A 21347-nucleotide genomic window follows, 5' to 3' on the forward strand; every position below is an offset into this window, starting at 1 on the left:
TTTTCCGAGGCCTGGGGAGGGAGGAGAAGCAGGAAAGGCTTCTTGGAAGAGTTGAAGCTGCATCTGGGTGGGAGGCAGGCTGTGGGGGACATGAGGACAGTCCCTGCTGAGGCAGCTATGGGAGCAAAGGCAGGAAGGTAGACACCATCGGGCGTGCTCAGGCAACCAAGGGTAGGTCTGAGGCGATAGGGTAAGGGGAGGAGGGCTGGGCAGGTGCAAGGCTGCGAATCTGTGAGCAGCTTCCAGGAGTTTTGAAAGTTCCCTCAGCTTTTCCTGTGACTGTAATCGAAGGGTCTCTCTGCCCCTGGGGGCAACACCATATGGGGACCCACTTTGCCTTGCTTTGACTCATCAAAACAGACTCTTCTCTTTCTTTTTTCTTTTCTGCTGGGCCTTTCTTCTCTTTGTACACAGTGACCTCTCTCTCTGCCTGCTTGAGCCATCTATGTCTTTAAACTGGACATATCCCCGAACTCCAGCTCGCCTGAGCAGGCCCAGGTCTGGAGCGCCCTGGACTCTGTGCCCCACAACATTGTTCATGCCCCCTGCTGCCTCCTACCTATTAAGGCCAAACTTGGTGTTTACCAAGTGACCTCAAGCCCTGACCTCTTCGCGGGTCCTTGGCTTCTCTCCTGGTTGCCAGGAAACTGATCCGCACCTGGCTCGCCCCGACCTGGAGGGAGTGCCAGCCCTGCCGGGTCTGCCTGAAATCTCAGCGGCCCCTAGAGGGCCAGGCCTGGGCAGCCCCAGGGAGCCAGAACACAAGGTTTTGGCAGCTTAAGGGGGCCCTCCTGGGGCTGGCTGGCGCCCACTCTGCCATGTCAAATGGAGGGCTCAGAAGAGGGAATGTCCTCTTAGGAGTGTCTGTGTTTTTTTGTACTTTTAGTAGAGATGAGGTTTCTCCATGTTGGTCAGGCTGGTCTCAAACTCTTGACCTCAGGTGATCTGCCCACCTCGGCCTCCCAAAGTGCTGGGATTACAGGCATGAGCCACCGTGCCCGGCATAATCCCAGCTATTCGGGAGGCTGAAGAAGGAGAATCACTTGAATCCGGGAGGTGGAGGTTGCGGTGAGCCAAGATGGTGCCATTGCACTCCGGCCTGGGCAACAAGAGCAAAACTCCATCTCAAAAAAACAAAAAGAAAAAGGGGAAAAAAGGAGTGTCTGTGCTGAGAAGATGCAGGCTTGGGTGTTCAGCGTTTTTGGAAAGAGACCTTGTGGGAGGTGTGTGGGGGTTTAATGGTCATAACGAGCAAGACCGTATGCGGAGGAGGGGTGGCGGGGGGCATAGGAGGTGTAGGGGCACTGGGGCTGGATCTGACCAGAGGGTGGGATTTGGATTTGATTCAGAGGAGAAATCTAGCAAAAGGAAGCATTAGAATTGCTTAGAAACCAAGGTTTGCTGGGCATCTGCTGCTTGCAATGCACCCTCACATATGGTCTCACAGTAGCCCTGGGAAGAGATATTAATAGCTCCATTTTTATCTGATGGGGAAACTGAGGCCTAGAGGAACTGAGTCCTTGCCTTGGGCATGCCACTCAATTCCAAGCTGGTAACGCGTAAGGTAACCTTCTGTGACACCACGGGCCCCCTGTTCCTGCACTGGAACTCACACTTGCCTACTTCCCAGGGAGCTTATGCAGAATGGGTTCCTTCAGCAGGGGTGGCACCCATACTGGCAGGACCCCCAGGGCAGCCCACATGAGAGAAACAACAGCAGCCAGCTCTCAGGGTGTGGGCTGTAGGGTATGTGGATTATATTAACAATAACCGCCATATGCTGAATAGCTACTGAGTGCCAGCTACTTTGCATATAATTGTCTCATTTAATGCTGCACACCCTGTACCTTGAGTATAATTATTCCCATTTTATAGATGAGGACCCTGGTTGAGAAAGGTTGAGTAACTTGCCCAAATCACACAGGCAGGAGAGAGCCAAATACAAAGTAGAGATTCATCCCAGCACATCGTGCTCTGTGCCATTGTCTCCAGCTCTGGGCTGGACACCCAGTTCCCCCCAGTCGGTTATATGGTCAGGAACTGTAGACTTATCTTTTGTGGCCTGAGGATTCCGGGTCAAGGAGGTAAATCTGCAGCTAAAATGGTAGCATTCAATCGGACCTACCCACTCCGTACCAGTCATTCCTGATTCAACAGATATTTCAGATACTCTCTCTACCAGACACTGAGGCTATGATAGTAAACAGAAAAGCCCTGGTCCTGCCCTCAAGGATCCTACAGTCTAGTGAGGGAGGGAGGTGAGTGAGCAGACAGGTCGCAGCAGCATGCTGAGGGCCACGCAGGCCTGGGGGAGAGGAGCCTGACCCGATTCCGGATGCTCCGCCATCATCCCCTGGAGGAGACAGCCATCCCCATCATGGCGGTGGGAGGTAGGAGGCACCTCGCCTATTTTTCAGATGAGGAACCTGAAACCCTGGAAGGTAAAGTTACATCTTTAAGGTTGTAAGTGGTAAGGGTGAGATTCAAAACTAGTTCTGTCTGAAACGGACGCTTCTGCTCTCCCCAACGCCAACCATCTTCTATGGGTGCTGGAAAGACCTTGGTGTCAGCCTCACTTCTCAACCATCTGCTCCCACCTCCCATGAGCAAGATAGGAAGTCTGAAGGGAAGTTGGCAGGAGGCGGTAGCTGAATGCAACTTGGGCCTCCAGGCTCCAGAAGGCTTGAAGCCCCTGCAGGCAGGTTTCCTCTGGGCTCTAAGCCTCCAGGCTCCTCGTAGCTTCGGAGGGAAGTCGACCCAGCTTTGAGCCACCTTTGGTTAATAAACCAGCTGTGCCTTCCTACCTGGGTTCCGCGTGGGAGAACTGTTTCTGGCACCATCACTGTTGGGAGAATGATTTGAACTCGTAGGGGAGAGGTTTGTTGAGGGAGTGGGACAAACTGGAACCAGCAGTGAGGACGGGGTGGACGAGATAGAGACTTAGAACACGTGCAGAGGCGGAGTGAAGTTTCATTCTAATTTGAGCCCCCCACACCTCCTGCCTCTTTTTTCACAGAGTGGGAAAAAAATCTTTCCATTCTCCTCGTCAAAGAAAAGTAATTAAATGCTCCAATTCATATAGTACGATTAGTCAGAAGGCCCTCTGTGGGCTTCTGTTTTCTCATCTGCGAAATGGAGATGATGATAACCTACTGTGCAGGATTATTGTGAAACATGAAAGCCCACATAGCTTTTTTCTCTTTTTTGTTTTTTTTTTTTTTTTTTTTTTTTTTTAGAGACAGGGTCTCGCTCTGTCTCCCAGGCTGGAGCACAGTGATACGACTGTAGTTCACTGAAGCCTAGACTTTCTGGACTCAGGCATTCTCCTGCCTCAGCCTCTGGAGTAGCTGATGCTACAGGCACACACCACCACATCCAGCCTATTTACTTTACTTTTTGCAGAGTTGGGTTCTTGTTTTGTTGTCCAGGCTGGTCTTGAACTCCTGGCTTCACGCAATCCTCCCGCTTCAGCCTCCCAGAGCACTGAGATTGCAGATTACAGTGGCGTGAGCCTCTGCACCGAGCCCAGAAATATTTTATTAGCTTATTAGAACAAAACATGTCACTCTTCCCTACAGTTGGAAAAAGATAGTGCTTTACAGAAAAGAAGAATCTGTGGGGGTTTTGGGTGTCATTGAGGGCAAGTAAGATCTTCCCAGCACCCCTTAAAACACACCAGGGAGCATCTCCTACTCATTTTCATGAGTAGAAGACCAGACTGCCAGCGTGGCTGGATCTCTCAGCCCCACCCAGATTTTACACACCTGCATATACATCCGAAAACTCCCAACTCTTCCCACTCCTTTTTAGAATGGGAAAAGAAAGAACCTTCAAACCAAGAATCTGATTCAAACCAAGAATCAGGGTTTCCTTAGCTGCAAGCTTAAGGCAGAACTGGTTCTGGCTAGATGGCAGAGAGAAGTCCAGTGGTTATAGCATCTACAGGAGGGAAGTGCATGGAGGTGATGGCCCCAGGGTATTTGCCCCAAGAAAGAACTCTAGGCCAAGAGAGGACATGGGAAGCACAGAACCCACTTCAGCCTCCCAAAGCACTGGGATTGCAGGTGTGAGCCACTGCACCCACTCCAGAAATATTTTATTAGCATGTGTGTAGGTGCTGGCACAGTGTCACGTCTGATAGGGGCCTCCACAGGGAATGCTGCCTCCTGCCCCACCAGTAACCATTGTCTGGTTCTCTTGATTAATCAGCACAACATGCAGAGTGAGTATTATCTCCTGCATTTTACAGATTAGGAAACCAAAGAGATCAGGAAACTTGTCCCAAAACACGTAGCTAATAATTGGCAGAGGAGCATCAAACCCAGGGCCGGATCCTCTGCTCTTTCCATTCTCTGAGGCTTTTCTGATCTCCCAGGCAGTTCTCAGGACATTGTTCAACGTTGCCTGAGCTTCCCCTGGTTGAAAAGGGACAGTCCTCCATGCCTGCACTGATGCCTACCTGTCCCTTTCCCTAGCGGGCTGCCAGGGCAGGGTCTCCAGAGTGCTCTGAGGGCTCCTTGGAGAAAAGCTCCAAATCTGGAGTGGCCAGTTCTGAGACCAGCTGCGAATGCACCAAGTGGCCTCCTGCAGTGGATAAGATGAGTTTCTTCCCATGCCAGACCAAAAAGAATGGAAGAAAGCTACTTGGGGAAAAACTGAAATTAGAGATGTGCTAGTAAATATTTAACAACTTGCTCTCTGAGAGTGGGGGTGGGGAGTGCCGGGGCAAGCCCTGATTTGCAGCATTTGCCAATTTCCATGGTGTAAATGCTCCCACCATGGCCAATTTCAAGCTCCCAATGTGATGTCAACCAATTTGCAAAATTTCTGAAGATTTAACAATTGGCTTTCACAGGCCAGAACAAGGTGGTTTCAGCCCACTGCTTAATAGCCACGGCCTGCGCCTGGTTCACACCTGAGCCTACTTTTTAGACTGTGCTACCCAGTAAATTCTCCCCCAAAAATTCAAGTTATTCCCATCCTCCTGGCCCCCAAGCCCTGTGGACAGCTGCAGGTCCTCTCCCTTTGAGCTCCAATTCTTGGGAAGTGGATATTTCTGGCTAGAAAAAGAAACCTATTTGGGGATAAACACTCATTCTCCAAACCTGCAGGAAATACACAGTTTGCTGACTTGGCCCCCATGAGCTATATAAATTTGAGTCATCGTCCTCCTCAGACCAGCTCTGCTGTCTTCTTCCCATACTTCTGCCAGTCACAGCCTCTCAGCTGGGGCCTCTTAGGACACTGGCAAGTGACCGCTTTTGATTTACATTTTATTCTGAGGTTTCCTCTTTCACCCACCAGGGCCTTCCCCACCCACCTTTCCCCGAACTCCTGCCTAGGAGGGGGACTTCATCCTGCTTCATCCCTCTTCATCCCAGGAGCTCAGCTAACAGGAGCCGTTTGTGGATTCCTTCAAGGACATGAGGAAACTTACTCCTAGTGGGCAGAGCAGAGCACACTCTTCCCCCTACATGTCACCCTCAAACGAGCTGTGCAGATGTAGCTATGCCTTGCTTTATGGCAGAAGTACATTCCGGAAATCTCGTGTTTAATAATAACAACCTCTCCTCCATCTGTGAAGCGCTCTAGAGTTTCCAAAGCACTTTTACATACTACACATCGTCAAATCCGAGCCTCACACCAGCACTGTGTGGTGGGTGGTGATTATTAAAACACCCTCATGGTGTCTGAGCCTGTTGGAGTTGGAAGGGACTTCAGCTATCATGTAACCCAGCCACCCAGCTGAAGCTCCCATGTTCTCCACAGTGGCCCAGCTGGTCAGTCCGACTCTACTTGGCCTCTGCAGTGGCAGGAAGTTCACCTGGAAAGGGAAGCAGCCCATTCCAGCCTTAAAGAGTTGGGGGATTGGAAAAGTATTATTTAGGTTGTCTCCTTGTTATAGATCAAATGCATTGCTTGTAGTTCAGCCCTTCAAGTCATACAGAACTGAGATAATCAAATCCCCTCATTCAGATATTCAAAGGGGGCTTTCATGTCTCCTCTCCTCCCCCATCCTCCAAATCTTGCTTATATATTCCAGGTTCCTTCAAATATTCCTCATACAACGAAGTACCGAACCCCTTTACCATCCTGGCCGACTCTGCTTTGAATGTATTTTCACGTACTTGTTTAATCAGAGTAGTGCAAGACCAGAAGTTTCTGCATGCTGTGAGCAATGCCTCTGTTAATGCATCCTCAGCTAGCATTAGTTTAGGTTGGATTTTTTTGACAAACACATTACACTTTTGATACACTGAGCCAGCTGTCAACTAAAACACGGCTATTAAGCCATGTCTCTCCCTCCCTGCACTTCAATATTGGTTTTTCTTGGCCCAAATGTTAAAAGTGTTAAAGTTTAACTTATTAGATGAAGATTAATCTTATCAGATTTAGCCCCTTGCCAAAATCTGTAAAGATCTTTTGGATCCCAGTTTCACGGCATTCGTAAATTTGTTGAGCATTTTTTTAGACGTTCTCTAAATCACTGATTAAAGTGCTGAATAAGAGGATAAGGAGGAAGCATGTGACACTCTTTTGGAAACCTGCCCCAAACATATCTATCCTTTAATTGTCATCCCTTGGGTGTAGTTTGCTAATCCATGCAATTGTCCACCAGGCTGCGTCTCTCCACGTTTTCTGCCAGGCTATCATGGGAAATACCTTGCTGAGGTCGCTTACACCATATTTTCCTGATCTGCAAGCTTAATGATCATGTCAGATCCACAAACTGAGCTTTCTGATAGCAGTCTCTCATCTTTGTGATCCCAGTGCCCAGCATGGTGCCTGGTACATGGCAGGGACTCAAGAAGTATTTGAAGAAATGATCAGTTGCGTTAGTGAATGAAGGGATGAATCTGGCCCAGATAAGTGTGAAGATGACTGGGTTTTAGTTTTTTTCAGAATTCACTTTCTTTCTCTATTTTGAAAATTGGAACAGCATTTGCTTCTACTTTCTTTCTTACAGCACCTCCTTAATACTCATGAATTCCAAAAGGTCACCAATTTTCTTACTGATGAGAAAATAGGAGCTTAGGAAAGTTAAAGAATTTGCCCAAGGTCAAAGGCTAATAGGGGGAGACGGTAGGATTCAAGCAATTGTCTTCTGGCTTCCAGGCACCATGATGCTATGTCTAGCCTCTTACCCACTGAGATTGGAAAGGCTCCCCCAGATCAGCCGACAGTGGCAAGGGTATTTCTGCCTAATAAACAATGATACAATCTAGGAAAGCAGGTACATTTCTTTTACAGTCTCAATCTCATTCACCATCCATCATTCATCTATTCATTGATTCAACAAATATTTATTGAACACCTACTAGTGCCAGGCTATTCTGGGCCCTACGAATTCAACTGTTACAATCACTCCATGAGTTTACGTTTTAGCTGGGAGTGAAGAGAAAATCAATAAGCACATAAATATAGAATATGGTCATGGTAAGGGCTATGAAGAAAAATAAAGCAAAAGGCGGAGGGGCTGTATGGTACTCCAAAGAGGTGGCATCTGAGCGGAGATCTAAATGAAGAGATCTAAATGAAGACATGCAAATGTCTTGGGGATATATGCACCAGCAATGCTTGTATTCACAGAAGTATAATACTTTTTCTTCCAGAAAGCAGGGACCTAGATTCATATGATGAACTTTGCAACTATAAAATATCTGATTCTTTCAAGGCACGTTCATTCATTTATTTACTCACTCATTTTCTCCGCAAGTATTTTTAATAAGCATCAAACTTTTTACTAAGTATGTGTCAGTTGGAAGCTGTCTATGAAGGAGGGAACAAGGCCTCAGAGGAGAAGACAGATAAGTACATGAAGCCCAACACCACATGTGGGGAGAGCTACCATCGTACTATGGACAGGGTGGTATAAGAGATCAGTTGAGGCTTATCATCATTCACACTTTTAGACATTTCTTTGACTGAAGGAAATAAAAAAGCATGAAACTCCATAATGATGGTTTTTTAAAAAAATTAAATCGTTGAACCATTTCTTTAAACACAACCTTAGATAGAAAATCTAATAGATAGTATTAAAAGGAGTTGCTCTGGTTGGTACAAAATTGCCGACCTCGGGACACCTTCATAAACATGTCACAGATTATGAAAACCCCTGCCCTAAATATTTGTTATGGCCAAGAACAAGAATCTGTCCATTGCCCACCAAAGACTGCTTGTCTTGAAGTGGCCAGGTAAACCAAATTTGGAGAGCCATTCAGTCGTCAGTCAAAACCCCTGGGACCATTGCCTGTGGCTTGCATTAAAGGGAATAAATAAAGCTGTGTCCAAATAACAGCTGATTCAACTCCTTTATTCCTGCTTTTCAAAGTCATCAAATCAACTGTATGATGGTCCAAATGACTCATAAGCACAATTTAAAGGGTTCATCCTATTGTTTTTTTCTCCTTCTGGGCAAGGGTTACCATATTTGCATTAAGAGTCATCTCTTTTCAGAGTGTGCTGGGCATCTCCTGGTTTTGGATGGCCTGAAGTTGTTTTCTAGAACATGCTCATTTGAAGAAAGCCAGCTTTTCTCCCCACTGTAGCACACGTATGAATGGATGCTCATTGTGTGCTCACAGTTCTCTTGCCCACATGCTGTCTTCAGGGCACAGCACAGGCCAAGGCAGACCTCACACTACAGCCTGGAGACCAGTACCTTGGCCATGCTAACCCACCATCTCCCCTTTCTTCTCTCTGCAGATGACGGCAACCGCCCAGCCACCCTCCAAGGCCCAGGCTGTCCACATCTCTGCCCCCTCAGCTGCTGCCAGCACACCTGTACCCAGTGCCCCCATCGACCCCCAGGCCCAGCTGGAGGCTGACAAGCGAGCTGTGTACAGGTAGGAGACACTTCAGCTGTGTCTACAGCCCTCAACCAGCTTCAGGCCCAGCTCAGTTGTGAGTGAGAATGCAGGCCAAAGGGTGGGCTCAACAGAGATGACGGCCAATAGCTATTCTCTCTTGGCCTCCTTCTCTCTCTACTTAATCCAGGAACCCCTCAGCTGGCCACAGTGACTCTAGCTTTCTGGAAATGTCTAGGGAGGGATATGGAGGCCTAGGCAGCATCTTCCAAGAGCAGCACTTCCTATCTCAACCAGGCAGATGACCCCTAATGGGTATCAGAAACCCTCCGCTCAGTCAAACAGGCAGCTGCCTCAGGACCCTGTCCTCGCCCTGTGCCCCATTGTTGCTTTCCCTCCATCAAGCCCACCAGAGCTTGGCGGACCTCTGACCGCACCCTCTAGGACTTGGCAGTCCACAAACTTTAGGAGGCATGAAAATCACAGCGAGAGCTTGTTAAAACACGTGGTCTGGGCTCCATCCTCAAAGATGCCAAATCAGTAGATCAAGCTATAGGAAGAGGGATATGCATTTTTTAAAAGCATTCCAGGTGAATCTGATGCGGCTGGTTATTGGACCACACTTGGATCCGTGGTAGTCTTTGTTTTTAAATAATAGGTATCGGGTGTGATTGTAGGTTATGGCACTTTTCCCCAAGAAGGGGAGTTTGCTGAGGACAGGCAGCTTGTTTTGTCTTGTTCTGCATCTGCCCCACGCATCCAGGGCTGAGTCCTGAATGTTGCAGAGGGTGGGATGGGGCTCAGGGAAATGCCTCTCTCCTTGATGAACTCCTGTTCTTGTACATAGTTGGGGAGGAAGATGCTGTCACCTGAGAACAGGCCTGAATGAGGTTCCTACAGGGACTTTGGTTATCATATCCAATAAGAATATGATAACCCAAGGTGGGGACTAAGGTGCCCAAGTCTGCACTCAGTATTGAGGCTGGACCCTTGCTCACATTCCCTTGTGGGAGCTTATATGTTCACATGCATCAGCAAGCATGGCTCGCCTCTGGCTGGGCACACACTGCAGCAGGTGCAAATGCCAGTAACACGTGGAATGATTCACCCAAGACTAATGAATAGGAAGATTTATTTCTTTCTGACTCCTCCCCCACCACCCCAATGACAGCGCCTTTATGGTAATGGTGGTAATTAGGGCTGTTATTCTCATTCTCATCGGCATTATTTTTAGTTCCTCAGATAAGCCAAATGCCTCTAATACCAACAGTTGGGAGTCCAGAGCAGTGGCCTCTGATCACGGATCCTGGCACTGGGGGCCTCCTGGGCCCAGCAGAGGGACAAACCACAGCACCCGTGCCCTGACCTGCGAAACACATAGGCCAGGCCCGGCTGCCTGCCGGTGGAGAGCTCTGGCTTGGGCCCCAAAGAACTCCAGGACCAGGTCATGGTACCTGTCAGGGAGACTGTAAGAAAGGTCAAGCTAGCCACCCCAGTGTGGGATGGGCCTCCTTCCCTCGGCCTTTCCCTCTTTACACTCTCTTATTGAATCCTTACTATTCCTATGTGCGGGCTGTGCTAGACTCCAGCAGAAGGAGGGCCAAGGTACAGGCTCTTCCCTCCGTCTCTCCAGGCACCGTCTCATGTGCAAACAAGAAACCAGAGCTACGTGGTCAGAGCAACGGGGAAGGCTTCACAGAGAAGGCAATATTTGAGTTTGGTCCTAAAGGTTGAGTAGGAGACCCCACTAGGTGGAGAAATGGGGTAGGAGAGGACCTTTCAGGAATAGCCAGTGGCCAGAGAAGCTGGCAGTGGAGAGGTGAGACTGCACAGCCACCTGTAATTAACCCGGGCAAGCTGCGGTGGGCTTGTGCTTTTGTGGGGAGCATAAGGAGGGAAGGGAGTAACATGGCCTCTGAAAACCGCCCAACAGCCTGATGACATATGCTTGTCATACTCTATTTGGAGCATTGCTACTCAAAGTATGGCCTGTGGACTCGCAGCATCACATCACCTGGGAGCAGATTAGAAATGCAGGCTCTCAAGGCTCACTCAGGCCTAAGGACTCACAATCTGAATTTTCACAAGATCCCAGGGGATTCCTATGCATACTGAAGACTCACCTCGCAGCTGCTCAGACCCCTGGGACAGCGGCCTGTAGTGAGCATAGATCATGGTCAAGAAAGACCCCCAGATGAGTGGTGTAACAGACAGTTTTTAGAAACCTAGGTTTGAGTCCCACCTCCACCGTGTCCTAGCCTCTCCGAGCTTTCATGTCCCGATGGAACCTAAGCAGCAGACTTGATAAGAATCAAAGAGATGGCCCATGGAGGCACCTGGCCCCGCGTCTGGCACCAAACAGATGGGTTTATTAGGTCCTCACCAATGGGAACCATGGGTTCCAAAGCCCTTCTCACAATACCAGGCACGTACCCTACCCAGGCCAACCTGCAGGAGAGGTGGGTCACCGCTCCCATGGGAGCCATCACATGAATGTCACTTGAAATATGGCCTAGACCTTTCTGCAATTAACACTTCTTCCTACTCCCCTTCCCTCCTGGGCTTTATCTTCTCCCACGGGGCTGACCACCTGCAACCCTTGGTGTTTGCCCAAAGTATGTCTGCAGCTGTCTGACGTGGAAGAGGGAATCCCAGGCAAATCCCGTGGCTGCCCCAGCACCTCAGGACACCGAACTGACAGCAGCAGCATGCTGGCTTCCCATCTCTCCAGTCCTGCTGCTGCCTCCTGGCCCGGCAGCCCCGGGATTGTCTCCTACAACCACACCTCTCCCATTAGCACCAGCCGCCCTCTCTGCAGCCATTGCCCCGGGATGACCGGGGAGGGAGCTCAGCCTCCTGTAGGGTCAGGTAATTTTAATTAGATTTGCCTGCCTGGGGCAGCCTGGCTGCTCCAAAGCACATCGGGGAGTCGGCATTTCATGTCAATAAATGTAACCAGACCCTTTCCATTCAGATGAGTGCCCCACACCAGCTTTTGGGAGCCCCCATCATGGCCCCTCCTAGAACCACAGATGAAGGAAGAGTGAGGGTGGCCCCTCCCTGCCTAGGGCCCTGCTGGGTGGCAGAGGGACAGTGTGACAAAGGGGAGGGAGCCTGCCAGTGCCCGGGAGGTTTTATTTGTGTATGAGGATGTGTTAATGAAATGTACTAGTTCCCTTCTGATGTGGAAACTGTGGGGTGGGGGACGGAGGGCAGCGTCTGTCTTTAATTGGATCATACCAGAGCATCATCTGGACTAATCAGCAAAGCAACCAGGGGCTCCCGCTCAGATTAATGATTGCAGTCTAATCCGAGCAGATCCCATGATTGGATACACATCGCGGGTAATTGTGTTTGTGGCCCAGGAGCAGCGCTGAGAGGGGGTCCAAAGAGGGGAGGCCAGTGGAGTGAGGGACCACAGGTTTGAACCTCCCAAACCTCAGTTCTCTCCTCCCCCAGCCCCCACCTCAACCCTGGGGTTTTCTCTCAAAGAAGTTCAAGCTTAGCTTGAACCACAGTGCCCATCTGCCCATGCTGGTGATGGGTTCGATGTTAGGTGCTGCCTAAATCGGGGCATTAGGTTGCCGGCAGCGCAGAGGCAGGGCCAAAAGGGTGAGGTTAATCCAGCTTTCCCTCCCCCTCCTCCCCTCCAGTCTCCTTCGTTCCCCTTTGAAGTGAGTGGGTTCCCATGGAAACCATGGTGTCCTGAGGAGCGGGAGAGGGGCAGGAGCTAGGCCTGGCCAGGTGCTGGTGGGGGAGGACGTTGGCTTTCCAAAGACTGCTCTGCTAAACCTCTGAGAACCAGGGACGTGGAGGTGCTGACGTTGTTGCCCATTATTGATAAGGAAAAGCTGGGCTGGAGGCATGAGCAGTAAGAAGACAGTGAGGGCAGTGGCGCTTTGCCTTTCCATTACGAACCCAGAGAGTGGAGCTGCTGGTCAGGGGTAGAGGGTGAGGTGGCCTCCGGACCCTGCCTGTCTCCTTTGTGGCATTACTCACGATTGAATTAACTGAGTTAGCATTTGGGTCAACCTTATTTCTGTTTCCCTCACTATACTGTTAGCTCCAGAGGACAGGGTCTGCGTCTGTCTTGCTCACTGCTGTATCCCTAGCACCTTACATGATACCTTAGAGTCAGCAGCTTAGACGAAGTAGCTACTGCATCAAAGCTTGTTGGATGGCTTCATTAAATAGGTTAGGGAGCACCCCATAAATTATCATAGTTCTAGGTTGATGTGCTGGCAAATGTCTCTTGAGGCGGGGAAGGGGAGCAACTCCGATCTGTAGCATTTGCTGATCCCCATGATGTAAATACTTGTACCATGGCCCATCCCAAACCGCCCACCTGATGCCACCGAGCAGTAGGGAAGACTTGAGCAGGGCGGGCTCTCACTGGCCTCAAAGCCCAAACCCCACACAGGGAGCCAGGTTCCAGGTGCACAGTCTCTAGATTTACATGGGTAAGCCCATCTTAGAATGGTGTTACTGATACTTCCAGCTGCAATCCTACATTCTTGGTCTGCACTGTCCTGTCTGGTCCACTCCTGGGTTCTAAATTTGAAATGTTCTCTCTTAATCAGTGAACTCTTGGAACAGCACCCGGTGTGGATGGGTGTTTTATAAATGTCTGCAGTGATGATTTTCCACCTGAATGCCGAGGCAGTCTGTCTCTTTCCATCTGCTTCAACAGCGCCCCACCTTCACTCCAAACTTCTCCATCTTTTCCGAGTGGCTTCCAAACCTCTCCTGGTCTATCAGCGAATGATCTTCCTCGCAGCTCCAGAAACCCTGCCTCAAACCATTCTTCTGCTTCCTCCTTAGTTTCTTAGCTCTGAGAATCTTGCACTTTCCACATCATGTGTCTAGTTCTTTCTGTCAGTCTCATCTCCCACACATCACAAGCTCAGAACTTCTACCCACATGGGACCACCAGAGAGCTCATGCTCAAGTCCAGCTCTGGTTCAGTAAAAGCAATGTGAGCCCTGTTTACAATGCACTTGTTTCTGTCTCATGCAGACTGGATGGCAGAATCCACACTTGTGGGGGGAAGGAACAGAGCAGGACAGTAGGCAGTGTTCAGATCGCTCCCTTGAGACTATCCTAAAGGTCATGGAAGTTCCCAGCATGATCCTGACAGCCCTATAGCTAGAGGTGCAAATGCAGCCATGGCCCTGTGTTGGGCAGTGGGAAATAGAATCATGCTCTAGAAATAGACTTGGTGAGAACTAGCTTTGTCACCTTGGGCTAGCTCATCTCTCTGGGACTCTGTTTTCTCAACTGTCAAAAAGAAAACCTATAGTAGCTAGAATACAATAAGATAATATCTGGCATACAGATCAGTGTTTGGTAGACTGGGATATTTTAAACAGAGGAGCCAGCATACGTTGCTTTGGCCCATTCGGGATGTGAAGTCTGGTACATTCAGGGGGGCAGGATTCAGGGTTACGAATCCTGGACTTAGGCTGCCTGGTTCACACTCTAGCTCCATCACTGGACACTAAAACTTTCTGTGCCTCAGTTCCCTCATCTGTAAAACGGGGCTAAAAATAGTACCATCTCCTTATCTAGATTGTCATGAGGTTTAAATGAGATAACGCAGGTAATATGTTTGGTAAAGAACCTGGCAGGAGGTCCACGTTCTGTGGGTGTCAGCCGCTGTTGGACGTATTGGTGTCAGGCAGGAGCTTGTGAGCCAGGAGGTAAATGCTGAGAGGCGGTGCAGCAAGAGGCAGGGCTGCCAAAGGTTTCCAGTCAAGTGATCTTCGCTCTACAATTCAATTAATTATTAACTGAGCTCCAACATGTGTAAGGCATTGTAAATTCGGAAAGGGGTCCTGTCCAGGGACAGAGGGAGAGATAGGCACAGAAAGTAGCAGCGACATAAACTTGGCACACAGTATGGGCTCAAAAAAGTATTTGTGGATTTGACTGCAGAGCTTCTGGCCTACAGTGTAGCGTGGGAGAGTTGCACTGCTTTTCCCAAGGGAGGTGAGCCCCAGGAGAATGACAGCCATGCTACGGCGCCTGGGGCTGGGCTGGTGGATGGGGTGGGAGGAATCTCTCCAGGTTTGAGGCTGGACAGATAGGCTGGGTCCTGTGTGACTTCCTCTGTAGCAGCTGCCTGGTCAGGACCCTGGGAACTGGCACTTCCTAATGAAGTGTCTTTGAGAGAACTCTTCCACCCTGTGACCAAAGAGTGTGCTGGCTCCTGTGAAGCTGACCCTGGGGCTTAACCCTCTGCCTTCCCTGGCATTGGGCTTGGTCATTCCTGGAATGTGCTGGGTGAGGTGGCCTGAGAATGGTGTGGGAGACATGCAGCCATTCCAAGCAGAGAAGCTGGGACCAGATGCTTCGTGCCAGGGCCTCTGGACTACTAGGTGCTGTGGGCAGATGTTCCAGGCTGTGTTCTTGGCTGGGCTTTGTGGGATGGGGGTTCTAGCAGATAGTCCCTGCTTTTTGAAGCAGCTGGGTTCACTGGCACCTGAGGTAACATCTCAGCTCCTGACTAGAGTCGGAGGGGTGATCCTGCTGGAGTCATAATCTGAAAAGTGAAACCATGCTCAGATTTCGTCTGTACCAGGCAAAGCCCATTCCCTGCCCTTTCTACGGCATAATAAGGCCTCCTGCGCCAAGCCCAGCCTCTGCGACTGCTGCTGACAGGCCCAGAGGCTGCAGCTGTCTTGCTCAGGGAGCAGGTGTGCTCCGGAGGGGTGGGTCCTGCTGCTTCCATGGCTCACCGGCCTGGCCTAGGCATTATCCAGGGCCCCCGCCAAGACAAACCCCATTGAAAAGAGATCCACGAGTCCTGAAATCTGATGACTTTTATCCTCACAAGGCTATGTTAGGATTCAGTGAGATAACCAATGCTAACAGCTGGCAGTGCTTGGCACACAGAAGTCTCTTGGTGAATGGTAGCTACCTTCATGAAGAAGGACTACACCAGGTCTGTCGCCCTTACAAGAAGGAAGACAACCAGCAATTGGGCCTCCTGCAAGTGCAAATGATGTGGGGTGGGGTGGGAGGAGAACAGAAAGCTGGGGCCATGAAGGTTCATGTGGCCAGTGCCTTCTCACTGGGCCTGAGCTAAGCCAGCTTGCCCATCTTTTAACCATAGTGCCACTTGCTGCTTTTCCCAAGCGCTGATCCTTTTCATGGTTGAGTGGAAAGAACCTGAACTGAGACTTTAGTCTTCATTCTGACTCTACCGTCGAGCAAATCATTTAACTTCTTTAGATAAGCTTTCCTATCCCACAGGGTAGGCATCAAACGAGGAAAGGAGAGATCTGTAAAAATGGTAAGGCCTCTCCAAACACACACAAGTATTATTACAAGAGGAGGTTCTTTTAGAAACTCACCAGATGAAGCGGATTCTCTCATACAGCAACAGTCTTGTGGCTCCCAGGGTAATCCTGGCAGCTCAGTTCTTGGACCCCAGGATGTGTATGACTCAAAAATAGTAGAGAAAAGGGGGAAGGCAGGTAAAGTGAGTCCAGTAATTGCTCACAAGTAGTACATGGGAGAGAGGGGAGAGCACACGATTTGGAGTTTGAATACCTGGATTTTAAATCTCAACTCAGTTACTGCATAGCCTGATGCAATCATTTAACCACACAGCACAGCCATTTGCTAGTGAGTGAAATGGGAGTGAGAAGCCCGTTGAGGTATCAAAATGCAATAAGCACATGTAAGAGCACTTTACAAAGTGCCACTAAGTGTGTGTAGGTGTGTGTTTAGTCCTTGACTGTGACCAAGACAACATGGTTAGGGCTCACCTCCTCACAGCATCTCTTCCCCTTGAAGTTCTTTCTCTAGGGGGACTGGCTGAATTTCTGGTAACGGATGGAATCTCTGACCGCCTTTCACTAGCTGCCTAATTTCAGGAAAGACACTTGTCTTTTCTCTTTTGTTTCTAACTTTTATTTTAGGTTCGGGGTGCAGGTGCAAGTTTGTTATACAGGTAAACTCATGTCACAGGAGCTGTTGCACTTCTCTTTTCACTGCCAGAGTCACCTCGCCTTGTTATGAAGGGGCTGGACACCACATCCCCACCAGGTCTCACGTGTCAGGCTCTTTGTATTTTTGCCCTCGCAGAGCAGTTTTAACTTTCAATGTGTTGAGATTTCACATAGATGCGTTTAATGTGCCGGGAGGAGTGTGTGTGTGCATGTGTCTGAAGGAAGGAGGGCTGAGCAGACTGCGACCTGCCCTGGGCCCCACACTTGCCGGGAATGGACCTGTCCACCCACCTGGGGGAGGAGAGCTGGGCTGGAGCCCAGGAGCCCTGACAGATGCAGCTCCAATTTAGAAACTCAAAGAAGTCCTCTCCAAGGCAACCCAGGCGAACACACCGCCCACTGGGCAGGACTAAAAATACACCCGCATGGTTTCAACGTCACACCTGAAGTAAAAATACATCCAACCAGGGGCCGCTGGCTCGCTCCCACCCCGCTCTGTTCTCTCCATCTGGTGCTTCCACAGGGAGGAGAAGCAGAGGGCTGGACAAGCACCTTCCTCCCTACTCCCTCCCCTCCCTCTAAGACCTCACCACCCTCTCCGCAGGCAGCCCCCAGCAGAGCCCCGAAGAAGGCAGGTCCTTTCGTAGCAACTGTGGCTAGAAGCTGCCAGATGGCAAAATCTGTTCCAAGTCTCCCTAGTATGGATGGATTCTGAGCCTGAAAGAACTTGAGGATTGTGTCTCAGAACCTTCATTCCTATAGTCATTGCTTACTCCACTCATTCATTCACTCATTCCCATTCACTGATTCGTCAAAAATGTATTGATCCTCTGCTGTGTGCCACACACTGTGCCTAACCCTTTCGAGTTCAGAGAGAGAGAAAATGTGGTCACCGACTGGAGGAGCCCACCACGCCTTGAGGAAGACGGACCTGTGCACAAACAACTGTGCTTAGTAGGGTTTAAGAAGTGTCATAAAATAAATAAAAATAAATTTCTGTTGGCAGTCCTTTTCTGGTTAAAAGAAAATGAGGCTCGAAGTTCTGATAAATTGTGAGACGTCCCTCCCCCTCCTCTTTCTGGGCGTCTATTTGAATTGGCATGTGGGTTTGTTTTCCAGCCAAATGAGTCCGTGGAGATGGGAATATAAATTTATTGGAGTGGATGGTGTCAATGTTGCCCTGAATTTAAAAAGTGCCCACGCACCATTCCAGGGAAATGGAGCAGGCATTAATTGATAGTTTACTAAGTGCCAGATACTCTCCATGTTTCTTCATTTAATCCTTATAGGAACCTGCATGAGAGGTGTTATCCTTGATTTAAAAGGAAACTGAGGCTCCAAAAATTCAGTAACTTACCCAAAGTGTAGCTTATTTCAGACCACCCGGCTTCCCACCCTAAATTGTGAGTGAGGTTAAGGAAGAAACCCCTAGCATTTGCTGTGAGGGCTCAGAGGAGGCGATGGTTTCTCTTGCTGGAGAGACCAATGAGGGGAGCCCTGCACAGAAGGCGTGTTGGCCTGGATGCTCAGGTCATTGGAGGGGACACGAAGAGACACAGGAGCAGGGAATTGAGGTGGAAGGAGCAGTGGGAAGAGAGGCACAGGCACAGAAAAGCATAGGGCAAAGATGGGCACAGGAAGCACAGAAGTTTGCTTTCCATGGGCTGCTGAAGGACAGTAGTGACCATTCCAGAGACCAGGGTCTGCCTGCCCTCTCTCCCTCCAGCCACCACCTTTCTCTGCTGAGTCCGTCTACAGGGGTGTCCAATCTTTTGGCTTCCTTGGCCCACATTGGAAGAAGAATTGTCTTGAGCCACACGTAAAATACACTAATACTAACAATAGCTGATGAGGAAAAACAACAACAACAACAAAGCAAAAGAAAAGTCTCATAATGTTTTAAGAAAGTTTACGAATTTGCGTTGGGCCACATTTAAAGCCATTCTAGGCTCCATGCCACTCATGGGCTGCGGGCTGGACAAGCTTGGTCTAGGAGAGATACTGAAAAGAGGCTGAGGCCACATGATGAAGAGCCTGGAGTGCCCATCTGCGAGTGCTGGCTTCATTCCACTGGCATCCAGGAGAAATTTTACTGCACTTCTCTGAAAGGGCACTTGTTGTGGGCCTTCTGCGGTGAACAGATGCCCCAGGAAGGGGTTGGGGATCTGTTCGGGAAAGTGGTTTCTAGGATATTCTCTGGTTCTGAGATCCCAGTAGTCTCTGGCCTGGGTACTAAGAAATAAAGGCTCGGCCGGGCGTGGTGGCTCACGCCTATAATCCCAGCACTTTGGGAGGCCGAAGCGGGCGGATCACGAGGTCAGGAGATCCAGACCATCCTGGCTAACACGGTGAAACACTGTCTCTACTAAAAATACAAAAAAAAAAAAAAAAAAAAAAATTAGCCGGGTGTTGTGGCGGGCGCCTATAGTCCCAGCTACTCAAGAGGCTGAGGCAGGAGAATGGCGTGAACCCAGGAGGCGGAGCTTGCAGTGAGCCAAGATGGTGCCACTGCACTCCAGCCTGGGTGACAGAGTGAGACTCCATCTTGAAAGAAAGAAAGAGAGAGAGAGAGAAAGAGAGAGAGAGAAGGAAGGAAGGAAGGAAGGAAGGGAGGGAGGGAGGGAGGGAGGGAGGAAGGAAGGAAGGAAGGAAGGAAGGAAGGAAGGAAGGAAGGAAGGAAGGAAGGAAGGAAGGAAGGAAGGAAGGAAGGAAAGGCTCAAAACGCTAGTCCTCAGGCAGTTTCTGGAAAGGCGAGCTTTTGGCAACTTGACAGCCACTGTGTGTCAGTAGGGCGTAGGTTGGTAGCCAGAGTGCCACCAATCCCTGCGTGCCCCACCTCACCCCACCCCACCAGCCAACAGCCTTGTGTCCTCTGAGTGGTGGGACCCTGGCCAGGCCTCTGGTCCTGCTGGCCCATGCCTGAAGATGTCCACCAAAAACTCTTGCTCTCCTCCCATGCATTCCACCTCTGGATCATCCATCCTTGGCCCAACAGGAAGAGACAGAGGCTCTGTCTCCCCTGTCCCCATTGGAAGAAGCAGCACGGGTTCAGGGATGGGTTGGGCACTGACCCTGGGCTTCCCTCTTCCCACCCCCAGGAGGGTGAGAATGGCTGTAAGGCAGGTGCAGAGGGAGCCGGGGGGCTCCAAGGTCAGTCACAGGAAAGGAGGTGGATGGCCCAGGCAGGCAGCCACACACTTCGCTGGACCCATAATTGAGGTCTGCAGTCCTGGCCAAGGTCACAAGGGAAGGGACGGCTGAGAGGCTTAGAAGGGACAGAGTGGCATGACTGTGAATCACAAAGTTTATCACCCGGAAAGAGAACTCAGCATTCACGTCTCCCCTTGCCAGTGACCACCCTCGCCCCCGCTCATGGCTGGTGCTGTTTCTGTCTGCATATCCACTCTCTGTGCCTTGTGTTTTGCATCTTCGCCTCTCCGAAGCTCTGTATTTTTGCATTCTTTCTAACTTCTTTTCTGTATCTGCTTCTGTTTCCACTCTTCCCCCAAGAAGGAAGAAATGTTTTATTTTTTTTTAAACCCAGGTGGTCCAAAAAGAAAGAGAAATGAAAAAGGACCCAACTATTTTTTTTTTTTTTTTTTGAGACAGAATCTCAATCTGTCGCCCAGGCTGGAGTCCAGTGGCACCATCTCAGCTCACTGCGACCTCCACCTCCTGGGTTCAAGCAGTTCTCCTGCCTCAGCCTCCCAAGTAGCTGGGATTAAAGTCACGTGCCACCATGGCTGGCTAATTTTTTGTATTTTTAGTAGAGACAGGGTTTCACCATGTTGACCAGGCTCGTCTCAAAATCCTGATCTCAGGTAATCCACCTGCCTCAGCCTCCCAAAGCACTGGGATTAGAGGTGTGAGCCACCACGCCCAGCCAAGGACCCAGCCATCTTTTTTTTTTTTTGAGTCCTTTTAATAAAAAGAAATTAGCTACAGCCACATAGGGGAACTTTAAGTTATAGATGAGCATAAGAGTTACCAAGGAAGTTGTGGGATCCATTCCAGAAGGCCTTTAAAAAATGTTAGGGCAATCTGTCAGCCCAATTTATGTTAAGAATATCTGTCTTGAGGTGTGGAGGAATACGTGGGCTTTGATGAATCTTGCCTGCCCCGTGATGCTCTCAGAAGCTTTGGTCTTGATTGAGGGGTCTCAGCCTTTCTGTTGCTAAGAGAGAGGGTGGTACTAGCCTCTGCAAAGGGCTACAGCCAACATACTGCCCTGTCTCTAATCACCTCTCCCGGGGACAGCTGCACACACCTTGGCCCCAAACTGGGCATTCCAGACCAGCAAATTTGGGTGATGTAAAAAACACGAAGGCAGAAATGTCAGAAGTAATTAAACCAAACGATGACTTAAACCCCTGTAGAAATCAACACATCCGGTTTAATCACCTTCTTAAGCTAGCACAAGACTGCAATTCTATGGAGAGGGGTTCTTTATTTCTTTGGATCGTTAACAAGAACTGCATATCTTGAGTTTGATTTTAGTTCAGATGCTCTTGGGGAGAGGTGATGAGGGTAGGGGGTGGAGGGTGGGATGGGGGACTCAGAAAAGAGAAAAGAAATAATAAAACGT

At 49.6% G+C, this 21347-nt stretch overlaps 1 protein-coding gene across 3 annotated transcripts in view; it reads left to right on the forward strand.

Annotated features, from left to right (window-relative positions):
• PKNOX2 (PBX/knotted 1 homeobox 2) overlaps positions 1-21347 on the forward strand; it is a 269178-nt gene that overhangs the window by 195010 nt on the left and 52821 nt on the right. For all 3 annotated transcript variants that reach the window (XR_013404364.1, XM_015116040.3, XM_077964597.1), the window contains one exon: positions 8707-8846. Coding sequence is in view for 2 of the 3 variants with exons in the window: in XM_015116040.3 (XP_014971526.1) it covers positions 8707-8846 (140 nt within the window). In the remaining variant the exon portion in view is untranslated. The remainder of the gene's footprint in view (positions 1-8706; positions 8847-21347) is intronic.

Source organism: Macaca mulatta, chromosome 14 (assembly GCF_049350105.2).
Source record: "Macaca mulatta isolate MMU2019108-1 chromosome 14, T2T-MMU8v2.0, whole genome shotgun sequence".
NCBI lineage: Eukaryota > Metazoa > Chordata > Mammalia > Primates > Cercopithecidae > Macaca > Macaca mulatta.